This window comes from Leptinotarsa decemlineata, unplaced genomic scaffold (genome assembly GCF_025532065.1).
Source record: "Leptinotarsa decemlineata unplaced genomic scaffold, Ldec_3_MD MMD2_P_RNA_scaffold_4, whole genome shotgun sequence".
In the NCBI taxonomy this organism is placed as follows: domain Eukaryota; kingdom Metazoa; phylum Arthropoda; class Insecta; order Coleoptera; family Chrysomelidae; genus Leptinotarsa; species Leptinotarsa decemlineata.
Genome location: NW_027412531.1, coordinates 4,364,608 through 4,391,224, shown reverse-complemented (window position 1 = coordinate 4,391,224; position 26,617 = coordinate 4,364,608). Strand labels below are relative to the sequence as shown.

General features: G+C 35.9%; 1 protein-coding gene across 2 annotated transcripts in view; it reads left to right on the top strand.

Moving 5' to 3' along the window:
* Positions 1–657: 657 nt before the first annotated feature.
* The window catches only part of LOC141487575 (protein twisted gastrulation), a 46,189-nt gene continuing 20,229 nt past the window's right edge, over positions 658–26,617 (top strand). Inside the window, exons 1-2 of one of the 2 annotated variants that reach the window (XM_074186711.1) lie at positions 658–787; positions 25,067–25,284. In XM_074186711.1, coding sequence (XP_074042812.1) covers positions 25,074–25,284 — 211 coding nt within the window. In that variant the 5' untranslated portion in view covers positions 658–787; positions 25,067–25,073. Of the gene's footprint in view, positions 864–25,066; positions 25,285–26,617 lie in introns of both variants that reach the window. The other variant, XM_074186710.1, reaches the window with a different exon arrangement.

Genomic DNA, 26,617 nt, shown 5'->3' with positions numbered 1-26,617 from the left:
AAAAATTAGTAGGTCCAAGACACTGTAATTATCTTGGCCCAAAGATCTGGAGTATGGTACCGAAAAAAAATACAACTCATTAATAAACAAAATAAATCAAAATTCAAGAAACAACTGAAAAATTGGCTCAGAAATTCTAATCAAACTATGTTTTAATCAAATTATTAATCAGCACACTTTCTAAAAAATAAAACTCCCTGTAGAATGAACTCAATAAAAAATACTTAATTTAAATCCCATCATGTCCTTATGTGTTTCATATTATGTATATAGTTTTTCAATTCATTATGCTAATTTATTTTCATCAGTTTATATATATTCATTGTATTGTATTCAATTCATTATAGTTAACAGTTTATATCTATTCATTGTATAGAATACTCTTACATACATAATTTTTAGTTTAGTTATAGTTTGGAATTTGGCAATATCACTCACGCACAAGGAACATTTTTTCGAAAATGTTGCTTCTGCGATGCCTACGTTTATTTACCGAATCTCTGTTATATACATGTGATCAATATGGTGAATTAACATTATTATTATTATTTGATTGCTTGTCCTGAGCTACTTCAATTGCGTCAATGCCAGTACGGTTTGTAACAAATCGAAACGTGAAAGGGAAGTTAGGGTCATTGACTCCCCCGCCCTACCTATGTAGCCGCCACTGAATCGCATTCATTGAGAGATTCCTCTTATTCGTTTCAATTCTTAATTCTCTTTCTCAGTGGCAAAACGAGTTTGTAGAGAGAAGGACGCTTGTGTGCGGTGCTCAACAACAGTTCAGGTAGTTTTCGATTGTGACCAATCTAGAAAGAAATTCTGTGACTTAATTTATACTTACTACGTACTATTAACATTCGGTGAGTTTCTTTATGCGTTTACTGTCAAGGTTATATATTAAAAGGAATGTGTGAAACAAATATTTTAAACAGCCTCTATGCATTTTGATACCTTTCCTCTAAATAGTTAATGAATATGAATAATTGTTTACACTTCATGGGAGTACATTAGTGGAGAAATAATGTTTTGAAGTGGTTAATGACATGCATTTTTCTGTAATCAATTATATTTAATTTATTTTATGTTAACCAAAAACTTAAAGCACCAAGTTTCTGTTGGATACCCAATATTAGAAAATCACTATTAATGTTTCTAATATAGAGAGTAAAAATTAATCTGTATACGAGTATTTTCGCATAATCATATTATACCAATTTTGTTCCATAGTTTGGAATTTTGTGGCTCACTAAAGGCTCTATGGATTGTTACCTATTTTGAAAACTTCACATGCATTCTAGTATTTTGTCTTATCTTCATTCATCGGTGGGCAAAAAATCGATTCTTTATTTACTCCCATGTGATTATAAATCGGATTACAATGAATTTTATTCAATATTTCCTTTCTCAAAGTTTTGGGAATCACAAGAGCCATTCCACTGTATATGAGACAATCATCTCCTCTAAGCCCATTTTTGCATGTAGCAAATATTTTAATTCTATTATCTAGTTTTCCATACTTTTCTGGCCATCCATCACATATTACATTTTTCAATAAGTGTAATTCAATATTAGTTTCAGTTTCTTTCAAAATTTCATGTTTGGGAATTAATGTTGTTATCAAGATAATATTTTTTCTCATCCAGATATACTCTAAACAGAGCATCAGCAATTGAAAGATCTTTTCCAGGTTTTTAAGTATCTAACTTCTACGTCGTATTTCAAAATTTGCAACTACATTTTTTGAAGATGCATTAAGTGGTCTGAATGATATTTTTCAACTATACTAATTTTCACCATATACTAACTGGTGAAATGTTTTCAAATTATAGCTGAAAGTTTTTTCTCTATTTGGGAATATCTAAACTATGTTTCGGTTATGGTCATTGATGCATAAGCAAACAGCACCTTTTTTTATAAAACCTCTGTACTAGCATTCGAAGCAGCTATACAAAGTACTGTTTCGTTGTTGACATATAAAATTGTAGAACAGGTTTTTTAGTTAGAAGGCATTGTCGTGTTCGCGATTCCTTTGAAGTCAAAGTCAAAATATGCTTTATTGTCTGAAGATTCATATTTTATTGACAAAGCTTGGTTAAAATAATTGAAAAAAAAACAAACAAATAGAATTACACAAATTAGCTGTCGCTACTTAGTCAGATAAAACTATACACTATAAATATACATTGGTAGTGTGTTGAATAAAATTGGATTGAAAAAGATAACAGAAACAGTTTGTATTTACATAGCACAATACAACAAATAGCCAGTAAGATTGTATTTCCAATATTGATTACATAAAATGTATTGAGAGTCGGACACAAGTCAAATAGTATTGTCACAAATTAACGAATTAACTGTCTTGCACAATTTCATTTCCAACAATATTTCTATAATCACTATATTCATCAACACTTAATTTCCACTATTTGAATTTCTTGTTTAGCCGCTCGATTCACTTTCTGAACTGCCTTTTTGGGTCGGAAAGACGGGCTTATATCGGTAAAGATCTTTCTTAAAGACGTTTCGCCCCGAAATTTCATCATTGGCATATGTCGATACCTGCACGACTCTCCATATCTGCACTGTGTAGTTTGATGGAAGTAACACTCCACAGACTTCATGCACGGTTGTGGAAGATGGTAACTGCTCACCAAAATTTGGATGCCGCTGGATCTGAAGATCGTTTCCAACATGCTTCTCACAATTCTCCAGTCCAGCCTGTCGAGCTCAGAGGCTAATTTCGGGATTGCCAAGTCCACGAGATTCTGGTCGAGCATCGTGTCTCTCAGTCTGGTAAGCCTCCTCCAATCTTCATAGGACGGTTTGTCTCGAGAATGCTTTTTGGCCTCCAAGTAGAAAATGTTTCTCTGACCCTTCTTCAACTGTAGCACTCCTCCAACTTCAGGATTATATTCTCGTAATGTTTGGAGCTGACCGAATTTCTTGCTGAATACCACAGTGATACCCCTGGACATTTGGAAATCCTCTGCCACGCAGTGAGCTAGTGCGTAATCAACTGGAACCTTGAAAAGGTCTCGTGGCTCTTCTTGAGTTACCCCATGTACGATCTTCTGTCCGTTCGAGTACAAAGACATGAACTTCTGGAACGTTATTTCATCCTCTGGTGGTCTAAGGGCGCGAACTCAGTCGTGATTTCCAGCATAAGGAGTCAATCTATTGAAATGGACGACCCTAATCTTTTCTCGAGGTGGCTTATGGATTCGGTAGACGAGATCATTTATCTTCTTCATGATTTTGTACGGACCTTCCCACGAGTTCCGCAACTTCGGTGATAAGCGTCGCTTAGGGTTGTACAGCCAAATTAGCAATCTGATATATAGTCTTCCCCCGCAGTGTCTTGTTCTGGCGGCGTCCCAAATTTCAAATCGCAGCTCTAGGCCCATCATAATACTGGCAGGGGTTTGGCCGGTTGACTCGTGCACTGCCGAACGATAGGCCAACAAGAACTGGTGAAGGTACTGGCCCCAGTCTCTTTGGTGGTCAGAGACTATCTTGGACAAGTGCCTTATTCATACGTTTCACTATTCCATCGGACTGTGAATGTAAGACTGTTGTTCTGGTCTTTCAAATATGCAACAGTTTACACATTTCTTGGAACAGGTTTGACTCGAAATTTCTGCCCTGGTCTGAATGCAGCTCCAATGGGACACCGAATCGACATATCCATTCCTTTACCAGGACGTCAGCGACAGTAAAGGCTTCATGGTCGGACTCTGGGAATGGCGATGTCGCTGGCGATTCTCTCAAAGGGACTATCCACGTTGTACTGGCGCATTGGAGCTTTCGGTTGTATCCGATATCCGTTACTGGTAGCACATACTGCACACTTTCTGCACCAGTCCTTGACGTCGGCTTGACAATTAACCCAGTAAAACCGTTGTCTCACTTTCTGGGGGGTCTTGGTTACTCCCAGATGTCCTCCAGTGACTCCATCATGGATTTTTTTGAACACCTCCCGTCGTCTGTTACAGGGTACCACTGTCTGGCGCCTTTCTTCTCTACCGTCTTCAGACTCCAACACCCGCTTCAGAACCCCATTTTCTAATGTAAGGGAGTTCCATTGGGCCCAGTAGGACTTAACCGCTAGTGAATAACCTGCTACCTTCTGCCACGATGGTATTTGATTAATTTTCCTCCATCCGATGACTAAACCAAGATCTGGGTCTTTCTCTTGGTCTTCCTTGATCTCATTGTCCTCCCAGTTGTCGTCTACAGCTGTAGTTCTACAAATAGCTGCTTCCCTCTCTTCTGCTCGTCGGCAATGTAAGCAGTCATCGGGACACGGTCTCCGTCACAGGGCATCTGCGTTTTTTACGGGGGCTTGCTGGATAGAGGCCGACGATTGCCCGTTCTCATCGACTTCTCTAGTTTTCCTGATTTGGAATTGGTTCTTTGAATGCTTGGACATGCACATGCCCAATTTTCCTACAGTTCCAGCATTTTATTTGTTTTCTCTCAGGCAACACTTCTTTTATTACCTTTCTAATGGTGGCCTCAACATCAACAGGCACCCGTCCATCTTCCTCGATAGTTCGAGTTTGCTCTGGATTGTTTGCAGGATTGTTTTGCAGCCCCAAACTCCAGGGCGCTTGCCAGTGCATCCACTAGATGTTTGGGATGAGCTAGTGCCAAAGCCTGCCTCGTTTCTTGGTCGCGAAGTCCGTCAAAGAATACCTGAACTGCTAACCGCTCCATTACATTTTCCGGTGTAGCAGGATATGCCAGACGAACCAATCGAACATTGTCGGCTTCAAATTCCTGTAGAGATTCTCCTGATTTCTGGCAGCGGTTCTTCAGCTGTGAATCGTAAATGTGCTCTAGGTGGGCCTGCCCATACCGTAGCTCTGCTTTATAAGTTGGTCATAGTCTTTCTGTTGTTGGGCCGTGAGGTTTTACAAAATATTCGTTGCTTCTCCACGCAACGCCATTGTTAATGCTACCGCCTTTTCTCCTACATTCCGTCCATTCAATCTGGCCGCAGCTTCGAATTGTTGGCGGTAATTTGCCCAAGGAGTTTTTCCGTCGAACTGGGGAGAACTGTGGAGAACTTTCCTGGTTCCGAACTGACTTTTGACATATTTCAATGCCTTTTGAAGTTCTTCCATGTTAAAACTCAGTTCCGGAATTAAGTAATTCTGCCCACACCACGATTTCTCTGGTGTGTGCAGTATTAACAATTTGGTTTTGCAACTTGCTAATTGATTTCTTCATATTACTGATTTCTGCCTCAAATCCGCCTTTTATTTCATCGCCTATTTTTTCCATTCTCTTCATTTCTGCCCAGATTTCATTTTTGATCTCCCCTTTGATTTCCTCTACTTCCGTGCTCATTTACTTCCTGATTTTGTCTATCTCTGTCTCGATGGTTTCTATCCTTTCTTAGAGTAGACTCGCCACGCAACAAAGTTTTTTTTTAAGCCTTCCGCATTTTCTAGAAGTTCTTTCTTCAAGCTATTCGAATTCTCTAGAAATTTGTCTTCCAAAATTTTCGAATTTTGTTGAAGTTCATCTTTCAGTGATTTGGTATTCTTATCAAGTTTACTCATTATTGAACTCAAATCACCCCCAGAAACTTCGAATAAATATGTTTCGCGATCTTCTTCTCCTGACTCAGTCAAGTTATCCCACAGTCTCTTTTGGAGTACCGATTTCTGTCCAGAATAATCTAGCTCCCTCTCCGCCAATTCTTGCTTCGATTCGTGACTTTCAAGTCCGCTAGGCGTATTTTTCTCGAACACATTTTGTCTCTTATTGTCTATTTTCCACAAAACTGTATATGTCCACTTATTTTAATCGAGTCCGAAAACACTTATTTACTTTCACAAGTCTATTTTTCGCGAGAAAGGTCTATCAGTTTATATTTCTGTAGTCCGGTACTGTTCACGGTTCACAAAAAACGAATCACCATTTTCTCTGCACGAACAAATAGTCAAATAGTCAATTTCCTCGCAACACAAAGATTGTCCACGAAGCGCTCACAGATTTATTCTACAAATCCACTTCTGATCACCAATTGTGACAAATTAACAAATTAACTGTCTTAAACAATATTTCCAACAATATTTCAATAATCATAAACTGATTAATTTATTACAACACCCAGCAATAAATGCCCAATTTATTTCCGCTATTTGAGTTTCTTGTTTACCCGCTCGATTCACTTTTTGAACTGCCCTCTTGGGTCGGGAAGACGAGCTTATATCGGTAAAGGTCCTTTCGACAATTCTGTAGTCGGTAGAATTTCACCGGCGGTTCCCGATGCATTCTTTTGCATGTGTTTTTTCGATGCAGTCGGCTGGCGTATCGGTCAGGGGCGGCTTCAGATTTGTTACAGTATCTTGATAGTACTATGATAAATTATAATAGGCTCTCCCACAAAAACTCCTTCAAAACTTCCCTGAAGTTCCTGTTATGGCATGCACATTTTAGATGGGATGGAATGTGATTGGACATTTTCAACCCATTATAAATGAAAGAGTCTTTAAAAAAAATCTGTTTAAAATCTGTTTTTCCGTTAATCAGCTGTCACCCCCATACGAACGACAACTCTCAGAAGTTGAGAAACTTCTGCGAGCTAAGGACTAACGAGGTCTTACCTTTTAACGTGTGATTCCTAACACGGTTGCAGAATCATCCCAGCTTCAACCAGATGAATTCTCTCGAGAAAAATATCTGGTCGAGGCGGGAATCGAACCCACGGCCTTCCGATCGTGAGTGGGGCGCACTACCACCGCGGCCAATTTAATAAGGGAATATTTTGAAATGGGCAAATTGAAGTGGTTTTTTTTTTGGCGAGTGGCGTTTGCGTTTATTGAAAAGCGATTTTAATGTTTTACTATGGGACATATAGTTTTAATAATAAAAATTGATATTACAGTGAGGTTTTTCTTTTCCTTAAACAGTGGTCTGCAAGAATCTCGTGGCTTTGCTATAAACAGATAACTCACAGCTGTTTTTGTATAACTAAAATTGATTGCAATGATGTCACAGTACATGCACCCCAGAAAGGGATTCCATATCTTACGTGATATTCTATATGAGTGATATGGTACTTTGGCAGTATCAAACCCTAACTCACAAGATGTCAGCCTTACAACATAAGACCCAGAGGACAACTTTGATTTGAGACACCTGATATGATCTTCAAATTTTAAATTACTGTCAATCACTGGTAAACACACACTTTGCTGCCGGATTTTTTTTACTGTTTCAAGGTAATTTGGGTCTGCTGAATCCAAAAATGCCACCAGATTTGCTCCATCAGACCGTTTTCAGCCAATACAACAATAGATCACATTTCTAACATACAGGGTAATTCAACTAACCTAACTTAACCTACATATATGTAGTGCTGCTTCCCATCAAATAAACGAAACACGAATAAAAAGTAAGATATTTATTGTACAACAATATACGTAAGTATGATTGTAATCATCACACATATCTGCCAAAAAAACTTAACTTTTCATGTAACCTAACCAGCATCGCAGCACAAATCTGTTATTCGGCGTCACCTAAAAACTTCCTTTTAATAGATTTTTTTGCAAAAGCTTTTAAAGGAAGGCCCATTTGAAGACTCCAGCAGTAATCCGCCATCATGTGAGTGTCCCATCTCCCTTAATACCTCTCATCCATCGTTTTGATATCTTGGTGGAAGCGATCCCCTTGTTCCTCACTAAGGTCACCCAGATTTTCTGGGAAAAGGTCTAAGTGGCTGTGGAGGTGACTTAATACTTATATGACAACCGTGTTTGTTAAAATTGTTGAGCATTTCTTCCACTAAGTCCCGGTAATTTTCCGATTTATTGTTTCCAAGAAAATTTTCCACAACTGCTTGATGCCCTCGACAGAAGAAAAGTTGATCTGCAAGCTTATACAGATGACCTTGTTATCCTGGCAAGGTCCACGTCGGGAAGGGTACCTTGTAATATCCTCCAAAGCGCGTTGGACGTTGTTCACAGTTGGTGCCCGAGGGACCAGATGTCTGTCAACCCCAGCAAAACTGTGTTAATCCCCTTCACCAAGAAAAGGAAATTGGACGATCTAACGCCACTTTCCCTCAATGGTGTGGTCATTTCATTTGGAACGGAGGTGAAATATCTTGGCATTGTCCTTGATAAAAGACTCACCTGGAACGCTCACTTGGAAAAAGTTTTGCACAAAGCCAGACTGTCTCTATGGACATGTCGAAGGATTTGTGGAACAACTTGGGGTTTAGGTCCCAAACAAATCCATTGAATTTATGTGATGATTGTCAGACCAATGATCACTTATGGTGCAATTGCTTGGTGGCCGAAGGCTTTACAGAAAATATCCCAAGCGAAGCTCTCTGGCTCACAGAGACAGGCTTGTCTGGCTATCAGTGGTGCCATCAGAACCACACCGTCAGCGGCTAAGGAGGTCCTTCTAGATCTACCTCCTCTCCACATTTTTTGGAAAGAGAGGCTAGATGGACTGCATACAGACTTGTGCACATTGTCAATTGCACAAATCGATTCAATGCAGAGTGTAATAGACTGTTGGTTGACATTGGAAGTCACAGCATTCTGAAAATGACCTCTGACTTTATGCCTCCGTCAACTACGAACTGCCTTATAAAGTACTATTCCCGAGTAGAGAGGACTGGATCCTGCTGGAGAAGGAAATATTAAGAGCGGATAGTTGTTGGTTCACAGATTGATCAAAAACACCTTCCGGTTCTGGTGCAGGTGTTTTCAGTCCCAGACCCAGGACAGAGATATCTACCTGCCTAGGAACTTATGCAACTGTATTTCAAGCGGAAATTTACGCTATTGAATTGTGTGCGGAGAGATTGGATAAATCCAACCTTACTCACAAGTCAATAAAAATATTCTCGGACAGTCAAGCGGCGTTGGAACCTCTTGGTTCCTACCGAGCAACGTCTAAATTGGTAGCAAACTGCCAAAAAAGACTCTCCTCGATAGGAAAACTTAACAGACTGTCTCTGGTCTGGATTCCTGGCCTTGCTGGCCTGGAAGGCAATGAAGCTGCTGACTCTCTTGTAAAAGAGGGTGCTGCAAGCGGCTTCATTGGACTAGAACCTGTCATTGGCATCGCTTTGGATTTTGCCAAACAAACACTGAACACCTGGATGGCAAGAAGAGTTATGGACTTCTGGCAGAATCTTCCAGGATTGGCTCACTCCAAGGCGTTTACTCACCCTTCAAAGCTTGATTCCAAACAGTTGTTGGACTACAGTAGGGATGAACTACGATGTCTAACAGGCCTTCTTACAGGTCACTGTCATTTGAATCATCATATGCAGAGACTTGGACTGTCGGAAGACAGTGTGTGTCGCCTCTGTCTGGAAAATGATGAAACAGCACAGCATATACTGTGTGCCTGCCCCGCTGGGGACCGAATCAGGTTATTTGAGTTCGGCAGATCCGTACTTTCACCATCTGACCTGAAAGACCACTCACCATACAAACTAATCGGCTTCGTTGAGAAGCTGCGTTTTTTGGCCTAGTGTGAATAGGTGTGAGTTACAATAAACCCTTATGGGTTGCGGTGGAGGATCGAATAGACCCACTCACTTTAGTCATAGATTCTGTAAAATGCGAATCTTTTATAAGTTGTCGTATCTGAGGCCCATCAAATATTCCGGCTTTCAATTTTTCTATACTAAGTGCAGGGAATTTGCTGGACAAGTATTCAAAACTAGGACGATTCTGGTCTGGGCCTTTACAAATTGTTTCATCAGCCCTTGTTTAATATGTAACGGAGGTAACATTATTTTCTCTCGGTCGACCAATGCTTCGTTAACTACGTTAGCTTCTCCTTGAACTAAAGCATCTCTAGAATGCCATTTTCTTCTAATCCAGTGTTGGTCCTTAGCCCTGCTATCCCAAAGACACAGGAAACAAGGATATTTTGTATAGCCACGTTGTTGTCCCAGGAGAAAGTTCACCATCTTAAAATCAACACAGATCGCCCACTAATGTTGGTCATACTGGATGTTTTTTAGCACCAGCGATATTGTTTTATATTCTTCTTTCAGTTTTGTAGAATGCCCAATTGGTATACTTCCATATTTGTTGCTATTAAGTAGAAAGACACACTTTAAACTTCGTTTGGAACTGTCGATAAAAAAACGCCAGTGATCTGGTGTATACTCCGATACACCCATTTTTTCTAACAGTCCTTTAATAATGTTACAAAAAATCATATCATCTTGCTGAGAAAAAAAAAGCCAAATTTTTTTCTCTTTTACGGTAGTATGTAATTTTGGTGTCTGGGTGAAGAAGTTTCTTTTCCTTTAGTCTGGAGGCAAGCAACTCGGAAGAATCCTTTGGAAGGTTCAAATCTCTAATAAGATCGCTCAGCTGTTCCTGAGTAAAGCGCTCAGGACGTGTTGAATCTCCTTCAAAATCACTGTCGTCTTCCTCAAATCTATTAGTCTGTAGTTCGTCAGGTAACGTTGCGACATTATCCTCTGGTAACGTAGGTAGGCTGCTAAATATTGGAATGGGTATCTGCTCAAGCTGATGTGGAATTGGTCTTATTGCTGAATCCAGGTTAGGATATGTCCACGTATGTCGATTGTTACGAATAATGCCCTTTATATTCACAAGACAGAAATTGCAATCGTCAAAATGATTTTTTGGTTCCCTCCATACCATTGGAACACCAAACTTTAAAATTTTTCGTTGTCCTTTCGTCCACTGTCGCAAGTTTTCAAGACAAGTTTTGCACACTACATGTGGAGCCCAGGAGTTATCTTGATCTCCTATATGAACACCAAAATAGGCTTGATATGCCTTTTTTATAAAATCACAAACTGGTTTTCTACTTTACTTTACAATGTATTCGCCATATATGTAGCAAAAAACGTTCGGGTTATTCACACAACGCCTGCTTGTAGAAGCCATGGGTTTCAGTTGTCAGAAACAAACTCTTGCAACGAAACTCAAGTTCAGACTAAATTTTACAATGGAATGCAGTCGACTTTATAGGAATTCATTCCTAGAAAATACTATTTACACATCGGATAAAAGGTAAGAAGCAATTAGCGCTGATTTCATGTTATGAGCATTTCCAATAAGTACACTTTAATTAGAAGTCATTAGTATGCATTTGTTATAGAATTACTTAAGTTTGTTTATAAACATATTGCAATATAGTGGTGGAATATACAGAAATATAAAGAATTTTTAAATATTTGATGAGTATGTTATATCTCGAAAACTAGAGCTGAAATCAGCACAGATGAATTAACCAAAATCAGTTGACTTTTTTTCGGTAGCAAGACAAATTTTTTTTGGTGGGCTGTATAATTAGTCGCAGAAATTTTGTTGATGATTTATTCACAAAAAAGATGTTGTGTTTATTCTACATCTTTTTTCAAGAGTACGTAAGGAAATGTATCAAAATTTTAATACGTTAGGAATAACACGTTAAAAGGTAAGACCTCGTAAGTCTCACTAGTTCGGACTTCCATTGTCTACTATATAAAATGATTTGAAATCCCTAAAACAACTAAAGAAGAATAATTAAAAATGAATAGCTGAAAAAAACAATTATATTAAGCAAAATAAACCTGAAATGAAATAATAGTGAAATAAACTACAAGTAAAAATAGAACAATTGAATAAATAAAAAAAAAAGGAATGAAAAAAGAACGTCGAAAAGTCGCGAACTAACGTGAATTGGAATCTCTCCACTTTTTATTTTTATTTTCTTTTTTCATTCCTTTATTTTTATTTATTCAATTGTTCTATTTTTACTTGTAATTTATTTCACTATTAATTCATTTCAGGTTTATTTTGCTTAATATAATTGTTATTTTCAGCTATTCATTTTTAATTATTCTTTTTTAGTTGTTTCAGGGATTTCAAATCATTTTATATATTAGATAATGGAAGTCCGAACTAGTGAAATTCATCATGAAACATTGCTTAGAGATAATTATGTAATAATTCAAGGAATTAGGAATCACACGTTAAAAGGTAAGACCTCGTTAATCCTTAGCTCGCACAAGTTTCGACTTCTGAGGGTTGTCGTTCGTAGGGGTGCGACAGCTGGTTAACGGAAAAACAGATTTTAAACAGATTTTTAAACAGAAGTATTTATTTATTTAGTTTTCTAAAGGGTAATAGACATTTTTTATGTCGACATATTGGTGTATCTGAATTCTTGGCAGTCTCAGTATCCACATTTTCAAATATAGTTCATAATTTTTTAATTGCCAAATTTCAGACAAAATCACTATGTGTTTATTCTTTTCAAGAAAAACTGTTAATTCGTTGAAATTTTTATTGAGACTTCTTAAGTTATTATGAAAAATTTTTATATCTGAGTAAGAACATTTGAGTTGCTCTGTTGATTTAGAAGTTTCATTAAGCAATTTAGTTTCTACATTTTCAATTATAAAGTTATTTAGATATGGATTCATCTTCATTCATGTGTAAATAATTAGATCTTTGTATTTTTCAATTCTAAACCTTCCTCCCGGTTTATATTCGTCTTGAGGGTTTCCCAAACTACTTGGAGTTGCCTTTTCTACTGGATTTCTTGAATTCTTTCTTAGATTTTTTATCTTATTCTCCTATTTGTTTCCTGAATTCAGTATTATTTGATTCAGGGAAATATTCCTTTTGTTCTGTCTTTTTACCTAATCTTAAAATGTTATTGATTTCCGCTTTTTCTATTTTTATTTCTAGTTTTGTTTCTATTTTAATCATTAATTTTATTAGCTTTTCCTGATTTTCGTTTTGTTCTTCTTCAATGCCGTAGAAGACTAAGTTGTTAAGTTTTAAGTGTTTTTAAATTTTTCTTACTTGATTTCTCAGCGAAATATTTTCTTTTTCAAGTATCTCAACTCTATTTTGTATTTTTTCTACTTCTTTCGTGACAACGGTGAATAAATTTCTGTTTGTTTCTTCTAGTGTTTCAATTCTTTTGCTCAAGTTTTCATTTACACCTTTCAGAAGAAAATATACGTCCTTAATAGATATTTCTTTATCATCCATATCAATTTTGAATTGTACGCCACTGGTAACTTTTTATTTTATTATTTAGAGTATTCCTAATTAAAAACCTTAACTATCATTCAGTTTTTGTGGAGGCGATTTTTTGGTGTATCGAATGTGTGGATTTATAATAAATCTTTCAATATTACAATTACCTTTTTATTTTCAGAGCAAGTTTTGCATTTTTTGTGTAGTCCATCAATTTCAGAACATTTCCGTACAAATTTGCAATCACTTCACTGAGATTTAACTACTATTTTTCACACTTTTTTGAAGAGCACTTGAAATACGTGTTAACATTATTCGTGTTAATATTGCTTAGTGACATTCAATATTAAATATTTTTCAAATATGAAGGTTATTGAGTGTCTTGATATAGATACAGAAGCTAATAATCGGACACACCACTCAAGATAGTGGCAAACCATTACAGACCAGTCACAGTACCTTCAACTTTTTCCAAAGTATTCGACTATTGTTTTTTAGATAGATTAATGTCATTTTGTCATGAATATGATATAATTTCGAGAAACCAACATGGATATTTGAAAAAAAAATCTACGAAGACTGTGGTGTTTTCTTATTATCAAAAAATAATAGAATATATTGAGGCAGAAGAATGCCCTGTTGGAATCTTTTGTGACCTCAGCAGGGCATTTGACTGTATCAATCACGAGATACTACTGGAAAAGCTGTATTAGAGGCTGTCCTCTAGATTGGATAAAATCATTTATACTCAAACGTACACAATATGTAGCCATCAACACTCATTTCTCACAGCAAACTGAAACAGACATTGGTGTCCCTCAGGGGTCCATATTGAGGCCAATTCTGTTCCTTTTCTATATTAATGATTTGAATAAACTTTCTGTACCTGCATCCTTCACAACGTACGCTGATGATACGTCGAAATGAAAAAATGGATCCTTCCTTGCGTGATGAATGCAATAAAGTGTTGACTACTTTGAATGAATAGTTTTCAGCAAATTACTTGTTTTTAAATACTTCGAAAACGCAAGCACTGAGGTTTCACCATATCCAAAGAGAATGTAATGAGTTGTCATTCCAATCAAACGAATCGAGCCCCTCCATCTCAACTAGTTCGGATCAAACAATTTTCTTAGGATTACGAATAGATAAAAATCTCAATTGGAAAGCTCACTCCCATTACCTTTCAAAATTGAATTCGATTGCCTTTCAATTTAGAAATTGGCGGCATGTACTCAATATTGATCAATTGATACAGCTCTACTATGCACAAGTTGAAAGTAGGCTACGATACGGTGTGATATTTTGGGGTTTATTTACCTTAGCAAAAGATATCTTCGTGGCACAAAAACGAATTTTACGATCAATGACGAGGCTTTCACAGACTGATTCATGCAAAGATATATTCAAGAGACTGAAAATATTAACATTACCATGTCTAGTCATATCAGAGTTGACTATGCTAGTATTCGACAATAATGATGAAATTCATGTGAGGAACAACCAAAATCATAGTTTCAATACAAGACAAACGAATTATTTTTCAATTCCATTCGGAAAATTCAAAATAACTCACCAATCTCCCAGTCATATGGCTCCTAAAATATACAATGCTCTCCCTTCAAATGTGAGAAACTGCATGACAAAACAATCATTCAAATATAATTTAAAATCCCTTTCGACAGAACAGTGTTTTTATAAACTGGATGAATATTTGTTGTGGCAATTTGCGGTGAAATTAATTTTTTAGTATTAGTATTATTGTATTTTAAATGTAAACAAGTGACTTTTTCCATATAGGTTTGTAACTGTCTTAAGGAAATAAATGACTATTATTATTATTATTACGTGTTTCGGGCTTTTGGCCAATCATCAGTATGGTGCAGCCAAGTGTAAGGATAGGCAACTATCTTGAGTGCGCTATGCCACTATGCGCTATGCCACTATTGCCACTATCTTGAGTGCGCTATGTCCGATTATTAACTTCTGTATCTATATCAAGACACTCAATAACCTCCACATTTGTATAATTTCCTGGACCCGGATATCACGCAGGTAGCTATAGCTGCCTCCGTGGTGAGTTTGGTAGTTTTCTTGTAAACACAAGATCTATTAACTGAAAACACAAATGTGCGGCTGGCTCCTGCTGGTGGCTCCGTGCATTTGTATTTCTTTCTTTTGGTAAGATGATGGGCCAAAAGCCCGAAACACGTGTCTATCGTTTACCACTATCTTGAGTGCTATGTCCGGTTATTAACTTTTGTATTTAATATTTTTCGATAAAAATATTCATAGATTCAAAAAACAAATGGAGAATTAAAAATCCTTTTAAGTGCGATATCTCACTAACCCTCATATCTAATTTTGAATAGAATACTGTCACTCGAAGGATTTTTAGGGGTAAGTATAAAATTATTGTTGAAAATTGTTGCAAGTGTTACTGATAAATTGTAAGTTATGTAAAAAATAAGTTTATCCATTATTTCTGAACAGCACTGAACAACTTTTATGTAGTCCAAATAACCCTGCTTGATTTATAAACTTTGGAGTTACTTCTGATCAAAGTCAGCACTTCCAATTAATTGATTCTTTGTTCATTTTTACCCCTGTAGTTTCTTAATGTTGGTGTCATTCACACATAAAAAAAATGTCGAATTAATATCTACTGTTACTCATTGGTGATTGAATGATTGATGGGTAGGAGTTATCAGAAGAAATATATCAAGGGAACTGATTTGTATACAATTTCGGTTAGATTTTTGATATACTTTCGGCACGGTTTCAAGAAAATCGAAGACAAATAAACAACGTGATCTAAAATATCCTTCGAGTTAAAAATACCATTTTCAAAACATTCTCAGAATGAAGGCAATTGATTCTCGGTGGTTTGTTTCACTGAGAGTTTTTCCAGTTATCTCGTCTCAATTAGATCCTGCGTAACAACATGTATGTCTATAAAATGTATCCGAGAGTTACACAAAAACTTTATAGACTGCAAGTTTTACTGAATTTTCGGAGTTTCAGTATTCTGCAGTCAGTCAGCTATTGGTAATTTGCTAAAACGTCGTGAACGGCTTTTTTAATTTGATACTAATCAAAGATACTGAAATTCTATTGCGAAGCATCACGCACAAATGTTATGCTACGATCACCATTGAATTTTATGTGTAGTTGCTTCAATAAAATCCGTGAACATTGCGATATTCATTTCGATTCTCTGAACGCCTTGGTTTCATGTATCCACAGTTACTTTTAATAATACTATAAATAATCTTTGTGTCAGTACTGCTACACTGCATGATTTGTAACTTTTTCTGTTATATACCCAATTTTTCACTCTTTTTTTGAAATTCTTCGTTTATGAATATTTTATACAGTGCATGTCTTTAATGTCGCTCCTTTTATTTTTTGAACGGGTCAACTAAAAAAATTGAAATTTTGAATAATGAAATTAATGCATGAATACTTTATATCGAAGTGAAATTGACACATAAAACTTTCAAGATGGCGACTGGGCGCCTTCTGGGAAAAAAAATTGAATGGAAAAGGGGGTCTTCTACACATCATTTTGAAGCTCCTGACGAATACTTCACAACTCTAGAATATGAAATAAATATCCTTTCCTACTACAAAATGGTGTAACATTTAATAATTTCCTGAAGACAAACACATTAATATCGATATTTCTAGAAATATTCCTTTTTATCTGCCATATGGCACTTTCAACAACACGATAAGGTTTGTTAAGTTTTTTTTTTTATAAAAACGACAAAAAATATCAATAATACAATGAACATCATACCTAGTTCAGTTAGAATTTTATCATTTAGTTTTTGGTTTTACTAGTAGAAAGGTACCACGACTACAATCTCCAAAATTGTCAATTCTTGTCCATTGGAATAAAAAATTGAAGCAAATTTTATTTTCGGTGCGACGCGTAACTTTCACGAGACCGAAAGGATTTTCAATGACCGTTTTCCGAATCGCCCTATCTGTAGAAAATATTTGAGGGAACTTGTGTCCAAATTCACAACTCCCGGTAGTGTACATAACAAAAAGCTCCCAGGTCATCCGTCCATTCCGGAAGAACAGCAAATGCAAATAATTGGTGAAATAGTAGTGAATCCTGAACAGTCTACTTATTCCGTCACGAATGTTTGTGAGGTGTCTCCTTCTACTGTGTGGAGACTTTTGAAGAGGAATAAGCATCATCCATACAAAATTAAAATGATACAACAATTAACTGAAGATGACCTTGATTGAAGAACAGAATTCTGCGAAATCATGACGGAAACCATTGCAAGGCATCCTACCTATCTCCACAATATTTGTTTTGGTGACGAATGTACATTTTTTTAAACGGCAATGTTCACAGGCAAAATTGCCGTTATTGGAGTGACACGAACCCTCACGTTTTCCGGGAAGCGCATACCCAATATCCAGAATGAATTAATGTATGGACAGGAATATTAGGAAACCATATTGTAGGACCTCTATTTATTGATCAAAATTCAACAGAGGAACTGTATTTGAATATGCTGAAAATTACTGATGACCCTCTCATCACTGAAATCGTCGAAGCGAATCCTAATGAATTCGATATGGATATTGTATTACAACAAGATGGAGCACCACCATTATTCCAGACAAATAAGAAACTATTTGGATACTACTTTTCCCGGTCGTTGGATTGGCCGTTGAGGTCCTACAGAATGGCCAGCCTGCTCGCCAGATTTGACACCTTTGGACTTTTTTTTGGTCTATTTGAAGCAAAAGGCGTACAAAACTGAAATTGCTTCAACATTTGGATGTACGGCAGCGAATAATACATATTTGTAGAGATATTAACGTTAATGTGTTCGAAAATGTTCGACGTAAAATATCGGATAGGCTGTTCATATGTCAAGAAGTTCAAAGCAACCATTTCGAGCATCTTCTGAAGTGACCTCAAGCTTATTACCTCATATTATGTAGTTAAATATCAATGTATTCAGGCAATTATTAAAAGTTCCGCCATTTTATAGTAGTTGAAGATATTGACATTATGTTCTAGGGTTGTGAAGCATTTGTCTGGAGCTTCAAAAAGATGTCACAAGACCCCCTTTCAATTTAATTGTTTTCCCCGATGACACCCAGTCGCCATCTTGAAAGTTTCATCTGTCAATTTCACTTCAAAATAAAGTATTCATGCTTCAATTTCATTATCCCAAATTTCAATTTTTTGAGTTGACCCCTTCAAAAAATAAAAGGGAGGGGACATTAAAGAAATGCAATGTATATACTTTTTTTTGGTGTTCACTTTTATACATGTCTATATTCCATTATTTTTAATATTTATTTCATGTATACTCTGTAATAATAGCATTTCCTGTAACTGGATATTTCTGTTGGAAATAAATCACTTTTTTCATAACTGGGATATTTCTTAACTAAATGCCACACAAAAAAATGAGACAGGAAAATAGGAAACTTTGATTTTTGGAAAAGTGGTGTCTGTAAAAATGCGATACTAACAGATTAACAATAATTGTTTTTATGGTAAGACATTACAGTTACATACATTTTCTTTTTATTTTCTTGGAACTATTGATAATTTGCAATTATTTTCAGAAAAATAACTCCATACAAAGATGTGTAGATCATGCAAAGAAGTAACTTTCAGACACAAAATGGAAGAAAAACCCCTCTCCAAACTACCACCTCCACATAAACAGTGAATTACACGATTGAAAAATACTTTCGAAACAACTATTTTTATATAAACTTTGAATTACACAAAAACACTTTTTTCTATTCAGTTTGTATTCCAAACATTCGTTATGGAATTGAGTAAATGAAAGAGGTGAAGTTTCATATACATCACTGTCATCTTATTCCGATGTTTCGGAATAAGACTTTTACCTTATTTTTTCTTATTAGTCAGTGGGCTTTGCTTGAAGACTGACAGTAAACAAATCTAATGAGCCCGAAATCGGTCTGCAAGTGTGCCCTTTCCAATATTGAAGGTCGACTCTTTTAGTTGTATAGCTAATTGCATATGCAGAAAATTGTCTGTGAAGATTCCTGCACTGACGCCTGTCGGATATAATCCAACGCCCTTCGTGGTATTATCCAGGGGAGTAGTTGTTTTCTGATAGGCGTCAGTCCATTCAAACTACTGTGTAGGTATATCCGAGACTGACTTGAACATTTAAAGTTCATTTCTTTAGATTTACTTACCTTTTTGCACATTTTGCATCTTATATTGCACCAATCTTGGTAGCAATATAAGATGAATCACTCAATTTATTCATAAAATTAGGACTTTATATAACGAATGAATTGAATCTACTCATGTCGTCGATGGCAGTATATAATGACATTCATTCGCTAATTTGATTGAATCCCAGCCATAGGAATCTTGTTTAAATTGAAAGGAAAGAATATTTTTGGGGAAAGAACGGTTTTGGCTTCCTACTTCTTCATCTTTATACAAAAAATCTAAGAAACTTCAAAATCGAGGAAGGAAGCCATTTTCAGCAAAACGGTAAGTTTTATCACAAAAATACTTCAAACAAAAATTGTAGATCATAAAATTATCTACAGAAAATGTATTTATACTTTTTTTCCTACGAGCCACCGTTTTTGAGATATAACGATTCAAAAAGTTGTAAAGTTGTAATCGTCACACGTTTCCACGCCATCTATGTGGTAGTGTACTTAGCGTGTTTTTTTCAACGTGGTTTCCCCAGTAGACCTATTCCAGGGGTCAGTTGTGATTCTGTTTAGTTTGAAACTATTGCAAAATAATGGATATTAGCAGAGATTGAAAAGATAAAAGCAATTTAAGTTAAAAAAAAGTTGTGGAATTTAATCGTCCGAGTCGTAACTTTCAAATTCTTCTTCTTGTTCTTGTTCGTCTTGTTCTTCTTCATCCTGAGTACATGTAAACTGCGTTAATAGCGATGTATCACATGTCGTCTCGTTGGAATCAAACGGATCCTCCACTGATAAATTGATAATTAGAATGGCGGGCTACCTATGTCAACATAAATACAGCTTACGAACTAGGAATCACGAGTCATCGGTGAACCACCAGGATGAATAGACCTTTGAAGGAGCCAGCCACTCGTGCTGCCAAAACGTTAGGATACAGTTCCAATCCACGACGACCTTCAAACCCGAACGAAAATTGTAACACTGGATTCTCCACTGTTGGTGATTCAATATTAAAGCACGACTGGACTTGATAATGTGTACATGCCAGGGAACAAAACAGTCCGGCTTTTTGCAACCACATTTAGCACTGCACCCCTTTTTGCAGTTGCAAAAAATTGTGTTCAGCAATGTAGAGTCTAGCTGAAAACCAAGCCACACTTGAACTTGGTAATATACAGGGTGTTCCTTAAACACCTGCTAATATTTAAGGAGGTAATTCTTAGACCCCTTTTAAGAAAAAAACTTCCTATGGACGTATGTCCTAAACGCCTTAACTTTTGAGATACAGGGTGGCAAAGTTTTCAAAAATAATCAGTTTTTTAATAATAACAGAGATAATTTTGTAGACATCTTTGGCATATTTGGTACATATGTTCCATGCCTCAGGCCGCATTTTCTGATGTACAATTTTCTTAATTTTCTCTGCCAGTGGCGTACGTACGAGTTTTGAAACGTATATTTTTGGCGAAAAAAATACTACGCCATTGCTTAATCTTGAATTAAAAATTATTTTTAAAATCTCCATACATTTTTGAGCACATTTGATTTGCTGGGTTTTCTTTGTCCGACGCATGGTTTTCGCTCAAAAAATTAAAAATCGCTTTACTTAAGGATAAATTCCTTAAAAATCTGATGCGGTATCGTGCATCGACTGAAAGCAAACTAAGAGATCAGATTTGTTGCAAAATAATTGAGGATCTAAAAGGTATTTGTTTGTTGTCAGATGCACTGTTCTCAATTAAAATTACGTCATAACGCAGCACCGCTTAATAATTTTTGGAAACATAAATTTAGTTATCCTGGAATAAATGACGTGTAGAATTTATTTACTGCACCTCTTGGAAATATGGAGTTTGTCGATATGTGATTTCTTTTAAAGATTAAAAACAAAAAAAACAGCGTACCCGCCATAGCAATAAAAAACGAATTCTCTGTATGTACAAACGTCAGTAGCTAATATTGATGTTGGTTTAAAGTAAGGTGTTGGTGTTAAAAACTGTCACAGCGCGTTTTGATTGATTTTGAAGTGTTATTGAAGTTATTTTGGTAGTCCGCTGTTTTTCTGAATATCAGTAAATATGGTAAATTATACGAATGCGGAAATGGCGCAAATGCATTACGTATATGGCCTTGCCGATGGTAATGCAACAGAAGCCAGGCGCATTTATCAGGAAAGATATCCTAATCGTGCCTTACCAGATAGCCAAACCTTTTCAAATATTCATCGTCGACTTGGGGAAACTGGTAGTTTCAAGAAAGGGACTCCGGAAGGTAGACCTCGTGTAGTAAGAACTCCTGAAATTGAGGAAGCGGTGCTGCAAGAAATTGAGGAACATCCTGAGACGAGTACGAGGAAGATCGCTAGAACTCTGGATATTTGTCATCAAATTGTTTGGCGTATTTTGGTTGATTTTTTGTTATACCCATACCATATTTCATGAGTGCAGGCAGTACTCCCCAGAGATTTTCCACAGCGTGTGAACTTCAGTCAGTGGTATCTACAAAGTATTGCACTAAATCCGCAGTTTGAGACACCAATTTTGTTCACAGACGAAGCAAATTTTTCTCGGAATGCCATTCAAAATTTCCATAACAATCATGTGTGGGCTGAAGAAAATCCCCATGCAATAACCGAAACCCATTTCCAACACCAATTTTCGGTTAATGTATGGGCAGGAATTATAGGTGATCATCTAATAGGCCCATTTTTTCTACCAGGACGCCTTGATGGTCGTTCTTATTTACACTTTCTCGAAGAAGACTTACCTGGGTTATTGGAAGATGTGCCACTTGCGTTAAGGAATCGAATATGGTACATGTACCTGCTCATTTCAGTGTAATTGTCCGAAACCATTTAAATACAGTTTATCCTAATCGTTGGATAGGTCGCGGAGGACCTCAGCAATGGCCAGCAAGATCCCCCGATCTCAACAGTTTAGATTTTTTTTATGGGGTCACCTTAAAACTCTTGTGTATAAAACTGCCGTTAATACTTTAGAAGATTCAAGAGAGCGAATAGTTGCCTCGTGTGAAACTATACGAAATACGCCGGGAATATTTGAACGGGTGCGTAATTCCATGCGTAGAAGGGCGGAAGCATGCATACTAAGTGCAGGTGGCCACTTCCAACAATTTTTATAATCAGTTTTGGTATTATTACTAATTAACAAATTTGTGCTATTCGTTTAGACTTACTGTCACAAAATAAAATAAAACTCGTTTTTGTGAAAAATTTATTTTTTTGCAGATTATGTTTTCAAATATTATTAGGGAATTGGTAATGCGTTATGAAGCAATTTTCAGATTCTCATTCATTTTAGAATTGATCTAATTTCTTAATTTGCTTTCTGTCGATTTTTATTTTTTTGAGTGAAAATCATGCGTCGGACAAAGAAATACCAAGAAATCAAATTTTCTCAAAAATAAATGAGGATTTTAAAAATGATTTTATTTTGAAAAGAAAGCATTGGCGTAGTACTTTTTTCCCAAAAATATTCAATGCGAAACCCGTAGGGATGCCACTGTTTGAAAAAATACAAATTTGTGTACATCAGAAAATGCGCCTTGAGGTAGGAACATATGTACCAAATATGCCATAGATGTCTACAAAATTATCTCAGTTATTATTAAAAAACTGATTATTTTTGAAAACTTTGCCACCCTGTATCTCAAAAGTTAAGGCGTTTAGGACATACGTCCATAGGAAGTTTTTTTCTTAAAATGGGTCTAAGAATTACCTCCTTAAATATTAGCATGTGTTTAAGGAACACCCTGTATACCCGAAAAAGATGTTGATGAGCAGCAACTGAGGTTGGAGGAAGACAAGGTAATTGCACTTGTTTTTTTCTTTTGGTATTTTTAACGAAACATCTATATTTATCTAAGAAGGTTTTTTTTAGGAGTTCCGTTACTACATAGAGAAAAGAAAGCGAAAGCCGTTAGTGATTCTTTCTTGTCGAGTTGAAATACCATTTTTAAGAACTTCAGCACATTGAACTAAATATTGTTTTTCAAACATTTTGAAAACTGTTATTTTACCCCTCCTAAAGGTTACAATGGTGTATAAATTAAGGGACTGTGTTTCATTTTACCTGATATTCTTATAGTTAGAACTCATGTATATTTTATATTATAAGTGAAAGTTGCAATGACCGATAGTATTAGTGCATTTCTTGTAGATAATTTTATGATCTACAATTTTTGTCTGAAGTATTTTTATGATAAAACTTACCGTTTTGCTGAACATCGCAAAAAACTCATTTTTTTTACCTTTGACCTTGAATAAAAATTTTTCTATACAGAGGAAAGATGGGGAACTTTAAAATTCTATTTTTAATCATATTTTAAACAACTTTACTGATTTCCAGCTTGGTGGGTAGCTTTACTCTTATTTTTTGGTCTAATTTGACCGGACTATTCGAGATATTTACAATTTTCTATATCGATGCATATTACTTAGCTCCTAGGGCGCTAAGTGAAGTTGCAGAACATTACAAAAACTAAGTATTTGGTGGATCTCATCATAATAAACAACTTTTTTCTATGAAATGTTTGATGGCAATAACTAAAATTGTAAAAAACTTTTGACGAAACCCGACCATATTTTTGAAAAATTTCAACAATTTGTATACTTGTGATGCACTGTTTGGAAGCTTTGGTATGGTAATGTAGTTTTTTCCCAACACCAAGCTGTTATTTTAACATCTCGACAAGTGTTTCGATCACCAAGCGATCATCTTCAAGAGGAAGATCAAACTGGTCTTCCTCTTGAAGCAACACCAGAATTGACCGAAATTCCTTTCTCAACTGTACGTAAAATAGTCAAAAACAAACCTTATGAACGCAAGACGTGATGTGATACGGGATTACCAAAACCTTAAGATGTTCATCTAATAAAATCGGTAAAAAAACAATATACGACTGTTACAAAAGCAACAATATTCCTACAAACTCTTCAGAACTGGATAAAGAAACTAGGATTTACATTTAAAATAATAAACAACCGTCAATCAGTTATGGGAAGCAGAAGAATAGTGGAATTGCGTAACAAATACTTAGAACAAATAACTAAATATAGACAAGAACAACGGTAAATTTTCTATTTGGACGAAACTTAGTATGACACTCACGACACAGTTACGAAAGGGTGGACTGATGGTTCGAGAATCTATACGCGTAACATGTCTGCAAACAAAGGATCGCGACTAATCATTGTGCACTGCGGAGGAAGTAAAGGATGGGTTCCGAATTCTTTGAAATTATGTGGAAAAAAACTTGAGGACTATCATAAGAGCATGGAAGCTAATAATTTTGAGGAATGATTTGAAGACACATTGATCCAAAATTTGGATGCGAATAGTATAGGTAATAGTTCTTGACAACGTTTCCTGTCATTCGCGACAGCTCATCAAAGTACCGAATAAAAATTCGATGAAAGATGAAATACAAAGTTTTTTAATGGATAACAATTTGTATTTTGTAGATAACTATACAAAAAACTAACTACTTGAAGTTTTACAGACGAACAAAAAAAAATCAATTCCAACACCCTGTATCTCCGAAACGAAGCATTTCCAGACACAAGTTTATATAGACTTTTTTTCTTAGAAGTGTCTCAGAAATACTTCACTTGAATATTTCAACGTACTTATGTTACACCCTGTATAATATAGCTTATTATCAACACCTGATCAACTTTTGCATTAAAAAGGTTGTTTCTACCGAGAACTGTCGTAATTCGTGGTTTTGTTATTGTCAAAGAAAAAATTACAGGTTTTTTTTTTTTTATAAAAAAACATCGATAATGACCTTATATTGAAAATAGAATATCATTGTCACTTTATTCTTAAGCTTTTTGTTTTCAGATTAACAATGCTGAAGTACATCATACCGTTCGTCATATTGGTAGGAGGAACCCTGATCATTAGTCAGGTGGAAAGCTGCAACGAGGCCGTCTGTGGAAGTGTTGTGAGCAAGTGTTTATTGACGAAGTCGTGCAATTGTGACTTGAAAAACTGCACCTGCTGCAAAGACTGCTTCAACTGTTTGAGTTATTTGTACACGGAGTGCTGTTCATGTGTGGGTGAGTTAATTGATACGTCTATTTAAAACATCCTGTACCGGTGTGTTATGGTTGGAAACTCGTTTTCTTGTTTTGCACACGTAGCGAAAAATTTTAGTGCAAAGAACTTTAGATTGTACAACGGAACATACAAGAATGAGTATACGGTGAAAATTGTTGGATGGACGTCCTTTTTTTTGATCATATTCATTTTTGTTTATTTCTTTTGTGTCTCTTACATGTGACCTACAAAAATATTCACCATATTTTTGTATTACTGGTATCTCTGAAAATATTATTTCCAACAAAAGTTAGTTAGGTTTATACAGTGCATTTCTTTAATGTCCCCCCTTTTATTTTTTGAACGGATCAACTCAAAAAATTGAAATTTGGGATAAGGAATTTAATGTATGAATACTTTATTTTGAAGTGAAATTGACAGATAAAACTTTCAAGATGGCGCCATCTGGGAAAAAAATTAAATGATAAGGGGGGGTCTTGTGACACATCTTTTTGAAGCTCCTTCTCCCTGAGAATAGGCTCTACACCTGCGAATATAAAATTATAAATAAAAGTATTTAATTTCTTTACAAAAGCTTGTTTGTTAAGAGTGACAATGTGTGAATTATACAGTGCATTTCTTTAATGCCCCCTATTTTATTTTTTGAACGGGTCAACTCAAAAAATGAAATGGGCGCCATCTGGGAAAAAAATTAAATTGAAATGGGGGTCTTGCAACACATCATTTTGAAGCTCCTGACGAATACTTTACAACCCTAGAATATGAAATCAATATCTTCACCTACTACAAAATGACGGAACATTTAATAATTTCCTGAAGACAAACACATTAATATCGATATTTCTTGAAATATTCCTTTTTATCTGCCATATGGCAATTCCAACAACCCCTTAAGGCAGTGTTTCTCAAACTTTTTGAATTCACGGCTACCTTATATTTTTTGAAGGTTATCGCGCCCCCCGAACGTAAAAACTACACTAGATATTTAATTAATAAAAGTAGGTAGGTGGCAGTCTGAACGGATTGCATTTTGCAATTACCGATATTATCATAGTATCAGAGGATTTTTATTAATAGGTACCGACGTATTACCGTTACTCTCAGTTATCTATGTTGTAAAACGTTGTAACTTGCGACTCACCCGTGGCCCACGGCTCCCCAGTAAAGGCGCACACTTTGAGAAACACTGCCTTAAGGTTTGTTAAGTTACTTTTTGTTCATAAAAACGACAGAAAATGTCAGTACGACAATGAACATCATTGTTCAGTTCTCTCATTTAGTTCTCGGTTTTACTAGTAGAAAGGTACCACGTCGACAATCTCTAAAATGGTC